This window comes from Tuber melanosporum (genome assembly GCF_000151645.1).
Source record: "Tuber melanosporum whole genome shotgun sequence assembly, scaffold_16, strain Mel28".
Taxonomy (NCBI): Eukaryota; Fungi; Ascomycota; class Pezizomycetes; order Pezizales; family Tuberaceae; genus Tuber; species Tuber melanosporum.
The window spans coordinates 647,333-656,922 of record NW_003298819.1 but is presented as its reverse complement, the minus strand read 5'-3'; the positions used below and the strand labels follow the sequence as shown (position 1 = coordinate 656,922).

Below are 9,590 nucleotides of genomic sequence, written 5' to 3'. Positions count from 1 at the left end.
TATAAGTGCAACCATGTAAAACCATAATATAAGTAGAAAAAGTATAAGGACAAACATATTTGATCCTGAAAATCTGCCAAGATATTCCCATAAAGCATGCATTAATCAGAGAGAATGTGAGAGGAATTACCATAAATCTGAAGAAATAATACTGGGTGTAAAGTCTTAGAAAATATATAAAGATGATAAAATATCCTGTAAATCAAAGAAAGTAACACATACATAATTCCTAATTGTTATTACCAAATGTTAATGAAATAACATAAAACAAGTCCTAGCTGTAGTAATATATGCAGTGTTTAGGTTTACTGAAACACTAACTTAGTATAAGAAATTATATGCTATTATTAATAAAATATACATATGAAATGAATCAGGAATTTTAATACTACTTTTCAGAGGTAGCAAGAGGTAACTTCTTATATATTCCACAAGGCGCTCAAAACACCATCCAACGAAGGGAGAACACGATCAAGCCTCCCACACCGGAATTCCTGGGAGCCCGGTACAACGTACTTAGCGAATCAAAGAGGAGACACAGCCGCTGCATTGCTCTGTGCTGTTTGTGTCCAAGTACTAGTACAGTGCTCGTAGTATTGGCCGATTTATAAATTGCTAGGAACCCTTCTCGGGACGGGGCACATCGTGGAACTGCGCGGGTGCTTTGGTGTATGCGGGATGTTGTTCTTGCTTCCTGATCGCACACTGCACCGTCTATCTCCTCCTACTCGAGTAGCCACCAGCCCGGTCACCGGGCAAGCGGCCGTGGGGAAGGTTATTTGTTTTTGGGGGGGAATGATAGATAAAATATGGCTCCACACTGGTACCGGTATCACGGTTGGGTTGCGATTCTGCATGCGTATGGCAACAACGCTGCTCGTAGTTGTGTGGCCCCCATCTCTCGCTGCAGGCCCACCGAGACTCCCGATGGATAGATCCGAGCTGCAAAGAATAGGCACCGATAATTCGATTCAGTGGTCGTCTGGCTGCTTTAGATGTGGCTGTGGTGACTTATACTCGAGGATAAGTTGCCATCCCAGGGTAAAATACCGTCTGCACAATACTGGATGTATCGGTACTGTAAATTCAAAACCCCTAATCACAACCGCGGGCTCAGGAGAAGCATAGTAATAACGCCTTGTCACACGTAGAGCGCAGGTACACTCGTAGTAGTACGACGACTAGTTAATAAACCCAATTGGTGCGATGCGGCAGAAATGCGATTCCTCCCGCTATTACAAGTCAAGCCAGTTTTCACCACAAATACTACGAGTATTTCCAACAAATATAGGTAAAAAGCCCCTAATTAAACCGATCATAATATACACACACGACGCCCAGTCACTCCAAAGGTTAAAGATTCGGGTGGGAAAAAAAAAGAAAGAAAAAATGCAATTCCATAGATGTTTCCAGTTCGAGAAAACCCTCATAACTAAACCCATAAATTATCATTCAGTCAAAGTTCAACGTGAACCACCCCTTACAGAAAGTGATCAACGTGTCGGCATCTCAGCAGCGTTAACTGGCGGCGGCGGAGGCGGAGAGCCAACTCCCGCTTGCGGGTATCCAACCACCTGTGAATAAGGAGCTGGTGTAGCCGACGGAGAAGCGATCGGCTGAGGTGTTGCTGTTGCGTTGTAGTACACCGGCGAAGTAGTGTTCTGGTACGGCTGCGGGGTGAGCGACTGCTGGTAGTGTTCGTTCTTTGGAGGGTCCTGGTAGTATTGGGTTTGGTTGGGGGCGCTGTCCATCGCGACGGCATCGGGAACGGCGGGGGCGGCAGCGGCATGGTCTGGGAGAGGATTCCCATCTGGGTCCATACCCGAGTTATATTTGGCCCCCCGGAGATCCTTTCGGTTCTTGGCGAGGATTATGGCCGCGAGAACGAGAGAGCCAATGAATAGAAGCCTAGAGGGAGGAGGGTTCGTTGGTTTCAAATCCCAAAGTAATGGTACATCTCGCCATTGGAGAACTTACATAAGAAGGAATGAAAGGGCAAAGGAGGCCTTGGAAACTTGACAGACGGTACTTGTGTAGGTAATAAGCCAGTACCAGTCGGTGAGCTCACAGTCGCTTACAGAAAGGTACCCGCTATCCCCGGTTCCAGCCATGGAGATCAACCAGAACACTGCTAGGAAGGCATCGGTGATCGTAATGGCTAGCGGAAGCAGCAAGTTTGAGAACAAAAGGAAGAAATTGATCCCGATATAAATGAGGGTCAAAAGTGCGGAGACAAGAGTCATACATGCCCACCTAACAAGCAGACACCCTTGCTGTTAGTCCAATGGTGGCACAAAGCAAGTAAACAATGATGAATCAGAAGAAGGAAGGGAAAAGGCTCACCAGTAATCAATCACCGAGACGATGTATGCAGACAGTCCCAACACTATGATGGCGAGAAACAACTGCACACCCCTGAGGGTGATTAGTATCTTCGAAGGCCAACGAGCATCCTGAACCATGGCGAAAGTTCTGATATAGTTCCCTCTTCTTTTGCCTTTCCCGTAGTCTTAAAGATTTCCTGGTGATCGTCGCCGGTGAGTTCGCTAAAAAAACGGCGAACAACGAGCGAACTCTCAAGGAAGGGTACAGTGCAAAGCAGATTTAAAGCAAATTTCCATGGAGACCAGGCAATGGCTTCTTTATAGATCGAGAGCGAAAGCGAGAGAGGGGCGGAACTTTCCCTCTTCCACCCATCCATGCATTACCCATCCACCCACCTCAGAAGAAGGCCCAGCGCCAACACCACCCCCCCATGTCCCACTACACTCTCTTTCCCCCTTCATGTGACAGAGAGCCAATCACTTGCTTTCCTGGCTGTCTCACAAAGCAGCGAATAATGGCAAAACTTGGTTACTTGCGCGATGGTATCATTCTTGGAACGGATGGAGACGAGGCTGAGTTTGGGCCTAGTTCCATCGTGTCACACATGGCGTTTGTCTTTTGTTTTCTCTCTTTTTTCCTTTTTCTCCCCTTCTCCCCCGAATTATTTTGGCGCTTGTGCAAGTATGCCGTACTCGAGTACTCGTAGGAGAGTTTGCAGTCACCTTGACTGTCAGGGGGGGACCAAGACAAGCTTGTGGTGAATTGGGGTATTTTTTTTGTTTTCCGAGTCGCAAACAGTTGGATCGCGCACCCGAAGCACGAATACTCGAGTACACAAGTGCCCACAAGAAAGTTAGTGAATGGTTAAGTTTGGTTAACCTGCGGAATAATTCCTATCTTGTACGAAAACATCTCCCCTGATGCTATATTTCCCAGCCAACGGTATCGGGAAGGTTTTTTTTTCTGCCGAGAGTATGGTATCGAAAAGTTTTACTCGTACATGCTCGCAGACGGGGTCAGTATGAGTGGGGAATAATAAGTTCCACGACACAAGGTTGGGGTGAAATAAACCCCATCCGTACAAATTGGGCTTACAGAGATTGCCCGAAACTCCCAGAAGCTCACCAGATCCTCTAAAATTCGCATCCTAGCGAAAGGCAGACACCAATGCAACTAGGCTGGCTTTCTAATTTCTATCATACAATCCTGCACCAAGCATACTGTACGTACTAGTACGGGAATCGATCACATAATCCCTATCCTGCCACCACAATTTTTTCCGGCCTAAGGTACGAGTACAGTACCCGAGCACCGTGCCCCAGCACCCTGCCCCAGCAGCAGTCGGTACGATTTCGTCCCCCCGCCATGTAAGAGTACCGGTAGACTACTCTCTGGGTTGGGTGGTGTTTGGGGTTGCCTCATACCTGCACCGTTTGGCTCTGCCGACCAGCGGTAATTCCTCTCCTTTCTCCTTCTCTTCCTTGCCCCATTGGCTACAGGTCTCCTGCTCGTTTAGCAGATTTATTGGTTTTGTCCCAGAGAAGTGTGTGCCTGTTTGGAGTGCGGTACCGGTAAATTATCGCACGAGCACTTGGGGTGTGTACGAACACCGTATGGTGACAACGGCAGCTCAACTGGGACGGTACTCGAGTACGGCACTGTTCCACCACCACCATGAGCCTGTCACTACTCGTACTGTACTGTACAAGTACGAGTACTAGTACAAGCAGTACTAGTACCGCAATTTACTTGTACCTCCCAGCGTCGCACAACGGGCGGCTTTGTCGCTCGAGAAATCATGCTCGTTGCGGGCGGGGGGTGTTCGGAAGCACGGGTGGAGAGTTTGTCTGGGCGCTCAGATGCGCATGGGCTTCTTGTAATGATCCTTGGCTAGGTGAATCGGCACCAAAAGTGTGAAGTTTGGCGCTCCCTGCACAGAGCCGCATGGCTCAGCCTCCTTGCGGAGGACTCGAGCACGAATTGAGTCTTGCGGGTTGCAACAAAGGAGTTGTCGTCCGGTCTCCGTGTTTGAAGCGCTGTGGCATCTTGCGCGGAGTTGAGCGGTTATCGGCTTCGAACTGGGGTATGAATTGAATGAATCACACGACTAAATTGATGGGCTCGCACTCGCAGAAAGAAGGCGGAGATGGCTGGGGCTCCCGGGGAATAAATAGTACAAATTGTGCTCTATTGTGCTAAAAAGTACTGCGCCACAGTACTGTACCGGTACGGTATGCAGGACTCGGGGGACACCGCTAAGGGGGGGGGATTATCGTGGAGATCCTGTGGGTATCCTGGCTTATGTCTGAGGGCGTCATGGGTTTTCTATCCCCCCCGTTCACTCGAGCAGTGTCGTGGAGCTTCGTAATTGGAGCCTGAGTGATGTATCATAGTCAAAACCCCCCTTTTCTTGAAAGTGGACGAAAAGCACTGCCCCTTTCCCTCTTTCTGGACAGACAAGAGAAACGGGGTCCCCAGACGTGGTACTGTACTAGTGCCAAGTACTCGAGTACAAGGTTCAATTATTCGAGTTTTTTTTACGCTGTCTGAAGAACACATGAAAACTGGCCTGCGTTTTCCTGTGTGTATCGTACTGGTACCGGTACCGTGCTCGAATACTCGCAGTCTGCATGAAGCCGCATCCGCAAGGTTCTCATACGGTACCGGTACTGTACCGGTAATGTGCGAGTGTTGTGCTGTACGGGCACGGTACCATAGGATGGGCTTTCCTATGGAATTTGTACAAGTATTATTGTGGACCGGTACTCGTAGTCACATACCGATATCAAAGCGCGAGGGATGGGATCATCTACAGCCCCATTTCGTCTTGTCCACCCTTGCTGAAATACAGTACGAGTACAATACAGTAGCAGCTTGCACATTGTTTAGCGCGCCATGTGCTGGTATAAGTGCCGTACTCGAGGACTAGTGCTGTGGTCTGGTATTGTGACTCGAGTACGAGTTACGGAGGTACAGCGCCTAAGTTTTATATATTACACTAGTAGTGGGCATTTTGTTAGCAACTGGTGTAACATACAAAACTTAGGAGCTGTGCCTCCGTAGGGCTTGAGAATTTGGTGGACGCAGCTTTCTGGCGGGCGGTTGCCCCCCGCAGCACTCCGAGCCCGGTTATCAGTAGCGCATTGATGACAAGCCTTCCCAACCGGCAGCTCAGTCGCCCGCGCGAGATCATTTTTGATTCATACTTATAGAAATTAGAACACTGGACTAGGTGCTACGTACAGTACAAGTACTAGTATCAGAGAAATTTTGACTCAGTGGGATTCAGTCATTTCGTTACTTAAACGGACTTTTGTCAAACCTTTGTAGCGCTTTTCTCTTGATTCAAGGGACTAGAGTATAATATATACTATCGCTACGAGTAGAGTGAGTAACAATAAAACATCCTGCCGCATTTCGACACTAAGGTTTGATACCGGTGCTATTTAGTCCTCGTCCTCATCGTCCTCATCGTCCTCCTCGCCTAAACCATCGCTCATACCCCCCAGATCGTCGTCCCCTACGTGGTCACCAATGCTTACTTCCAGTACCAATGCCTCCTCTTCTCGATCCCCTTTTACTCTCTCGTAGGGGTACTTCCAAACGGACTCCTCAACCAAGGTTGGCCGGTCACCGGAATTCCTGATTTTGTAATTGACCTTACGGACCAGAATCCCCAGAACATTTTCCCCCAAAACCTTCCCCTCCACATACCCTTCTCCTTTAACCAAACCCGTAGCTTGAGCACTGCCATGTGCCGGGAGCCCCACGGCCTCGAGGGGAACGTGCATGCTGATACCCGCTTCCTCGCTCCTGTCGATCCTCTGCTTGAAGACACCGTCTATGATGACCTGCAATCCGACGACAAAGTAGACCGGTTTGTGGTATTGGGCCATCTCGTTCAGCCAAGCCTGGACTTCCGATTCCTGCACAACCTTTCGGAATATGGCGTCAGGCTGTATGAGCTCTAGGTGGAAAGCCGTGCGGGCGTAAAGACCGATCGTGTTTACCGTGCGAACTCCGAAGAATGCCCCGAAAAGTTTTGTGAAGGATGCTTTGAGCTTTCCCGATTTCTCCAACGTGAGGGTGGCTGTGTACTCGCTCTCCTCTAGCTTTGAGTAGTCGTCTTCCGTGATTGGCCTTTCAGGTATGCACGAGCTGAATGAGGGGTTTAACGGGTTCGGCAAGAGTTGACCAAGGTTAACGAGTGAGAGTGGGAAAACCTTTGGTAACAGAACAGATTTTGTCGGCGGACTCATGTTCTCAGCTGTGAGATTTTGCTCGGGTTATGTTGGTGCTTTCTTTCCCCTCCTTTCTTGGGTGGCGATCTGGCTGTGGGAGTGCAAGAAGCATGGTGGTGATTCAAGAGGAAATTCGAATCTTTTAATTTGCTATTGCATACCACCAAAATTCTGGGGCTCTGGCCCATTATTGGCTTCATGCAGGAGCAGGTTAGTGCTCGAGTATACAAGTACTCATAGGGATCTGGAATGTACCAGGATCTCACGGTCCGATCGTTGGTCCCATCGCAGCTGGCGTCACATATTCGGCCCGCGTCTCAACCTAGCAGGGCGGGGTACAAGGCTCCCTACAATTGGCGGTTATTAAGGTCGTATTTCCCCCCACGGTATCCGCCGACCTCTGCGTTCAAAAAAAAAACTACCAAACAAATCAAAGCCACAAAGGTATTTCTTATAAAATTTGCGTTCCATACGTTATGTCAACCAACTAATGAGCGGTTTTCATAGATGTCCACCGAGGGAGTACATGAGCAGATCATCAGTGCCCTTGAGGAGATTTTTACCGACCCAGAAACGGTCCTCGATGATGGTTTCGAGGAAGCATCCGGACTTTATATTGGCGTGGCTTTAAATGCTATGGGAAGGTATGATGAGAACAAGAACATGGACGATTTAGAAACAGCAATCGGGTTGTTCGACAAAGGGGTTAATCACCCTGTAGCGACGAATGACCCTTTGCTTCCAGCATACATCAACAAATACGCCACTGCCCTCGCCAAGAGATTCGGGGTAAATCATGACGCCGAAGATCTACAGAAAGCTATTGGATTGGTGAAGACGGCATTTCGCACAATTGATATGGATGAGCAAAATTGCGAGCAAGTTTTGACAAGTGCTTGGGAATGCCTGTCGGCTATGTATGAGGTGGCCGGTTCAGCAGACGCACTTCACGAGATTATTGCATATGGGAAAGGGGCTCTCCAATCTATGCCTTCCGAACATCCCAAGCGCCCTGATGTTTTTCATATGTTGTCTCGTTGTCTCCAAAAACGCTTTATACTGGCGGGCGAATTAGCAGACATTGATGATGCTGTCAGTTACGCCGGGGAGGCTATCGAGTGGACCCCAGAGGAGGAAAACGGCAAGTTAGCCTCCCTTTTTTCGCTAGTTGGCAATTGCTTGTATCTTCGCTTTTTCCTTCGCCTGCATGACCCGGATGATGATCCTTCCGTGGATATTCAATATGCTGTCGAATACGGCGAAGAATCTGTGGAACGCACGAGGAAGATGGGGAATGGGGCTGAGCAGCACTTGGCCGAGCGCCTCGCGGGCCTTTCCGCCTACCATTGGGCCAATGCGTGCTGTCGGCCTGGGGATCTGGATAAGGCGTTTGCTGCAGCAACTGAGGCTTGTGACCTAGCGAACAAGGTGGAGTCTCTACAGAGTAGTTTGATGCCAAAGAGTAGCTTGATGCCAAAGGCATTGGCCACCCTTGCCCAGTGTTTTCATAGCAAATTTAGCCGGGATAATTCGTGGAAGGATCTCAAGGAGTCAATTTCTTTAACCTATAAAGCCATGGGTTATGGGGCTGCCAGCGAAGAAATCGATTGGAAACTTTCTAGTGAGCTCGCATATCGTTTATTGCTCGCTCACAAGTGCAGTTTGGACCACTCTCTGCCACAAATAGAAGATTCCATGCCAGCTGGGTCAAACTACTTGGATGAATCGATTGAAAAGATGTGCCGTGCAATACAATCTCCCCGTATGACTACCGACCAGCTCCTAGGAGGCGTGTTTACCTTCACGGAAATTGTTCTGAAATTTGAGCCAATGTTGAGAAGGCGCATAGCAGGGAGATTAGATCGCCTTTTAACCTGTGCGGTTGAATTGCTTCCCTGGGCAGCACTGCGCCCTCTTGGTCAGGACCAGCAAAGAATTTTGTCGCGTTTCTATGGCTTTGCGAGCGACACGGCGGCCGCTTCGCTCGAAGCAGGGAATGACCCTTATGAAGCGCTCCGTTTGTTAGAGTTGGGCCGCAGCGTCCTGATATCAATGCAACTCGGCGCTCGGATGCCCATTCCAGAATTGCAAAAACAACACCCTGCGCTAGCGGATGAGTATATAAAGCTTCATACTGAGCTACAGTCATCCAAGATTACCGAACAGCCCTTCGAAAGACGGCATGAGATAACTACAGGCCTCCGCGACCTCCTTGCCGAGATCCGTCAGAAGCCAGGGTTTGAGGGTTTTGGAAAAACGTTAGGGAAGGGGGAGATGATGAGACTTGCAGATAGAGGCCCGATTGTAGTTTTGAACATTTCCAAGTTCCGATGTGATGCCATTGCGGTTTTATCGGATGAGATCAAGGTTATAAACCTCCCCAATTTGGACGTCGATTTTCTTAGCGAGAAGAGTCTGGAACTTCAGTACCAATTGGCCGCTATCAAGGATGCACAACAGGACTTTCACCTATTGTACAAGAATTTGACGGAGCTTCTCAAAACTACTTGGAGGCAGGCGATGAACCCTACACTTAAAGCGCTGGGATTTACAAAAAAGCCTCAGGATGTGAATAGCTGGCCCCATATCTGGTGGATCCCTACGGATTACTTGTGCCTTGTGCCCATCCACGCAGCTGGGATCCCCGGAAAGGCTACGGTAATGGATAGGGTTATCTCCTCATACATTCCGAGTGTCAAGGCACTAGAGTATGCTAGAGCGAAGCACCAGAATTCTATTTCGTCGGCAGACGACGGTGACACAACAGATAGAAGGGATGTCCGAGCTCTAGTCATTGCAATGGCCGATACCCCAGAGCGAACACGACTCGACCACTCCATGCTCGAAGCCAAGACTGTAATGGACACTTTCCCAAACACCACCATCCTCGAACAACCCACTCGGCAAGCAGTGGTTGCTGAGCTCGAAACCCCCCCATCAATAATCCATTTCAGTTGCCACGGCGAAACCGATTACTACGATCCTACAGAGAGTAAGCTCCTCCTGTCGGACTGGAAAACATCA

The 9,590-nt window shown here is 48.9% G+C and overlaps 2 protein-coding genes; both read right to left on the bottom strand.

The window, feature by feature from the left end:
• Window positions 1–426: 426 nt before the first annotated feature.
• GSTUM_00004913001 (uncharacterized protein) lies at window positions 427–2,587 on the bottom strand. XM_002836755.2 has 3 exons: window positions 2,344–2,587; window positions 1,978–2,253; window positions 427–1,908 (listed from the first exon to the last, which is right to left on the bottom strand). Exons 1-3 carry the CDS (start codon window positions 2,460–2,462, stop codon window positions 1,494–1,496), a joined length of 810 nt encoding a protein of 269 aa, XP_002836801.1. The 5' UTR covers window positions 2,463–2,587; the 3' UTR covers window positions 427–1,493.
• Window positions 2,588–5,646: 3,059 nt separating this feature from the next.
• Window positions 5,647–6,584, bottom strand: GSTUM_00004912001 (uncharacterized protein; the record flags this gene model as incomplete). XM_002836754.2 has 1 exon in its annotated part: window positions 5,647–6,584. One exon carries the CDS (start codon window positions 6,582–6,584, stop codon window positions 5,772–5,774), a length of 813 nt encoding a protein of 270 aa, XP_002836800.1. The 3' UTR covers window positions 5,647–5,771.
• Window positions 6,585–9,590: the final 3,006 nt, after the last annotated feature.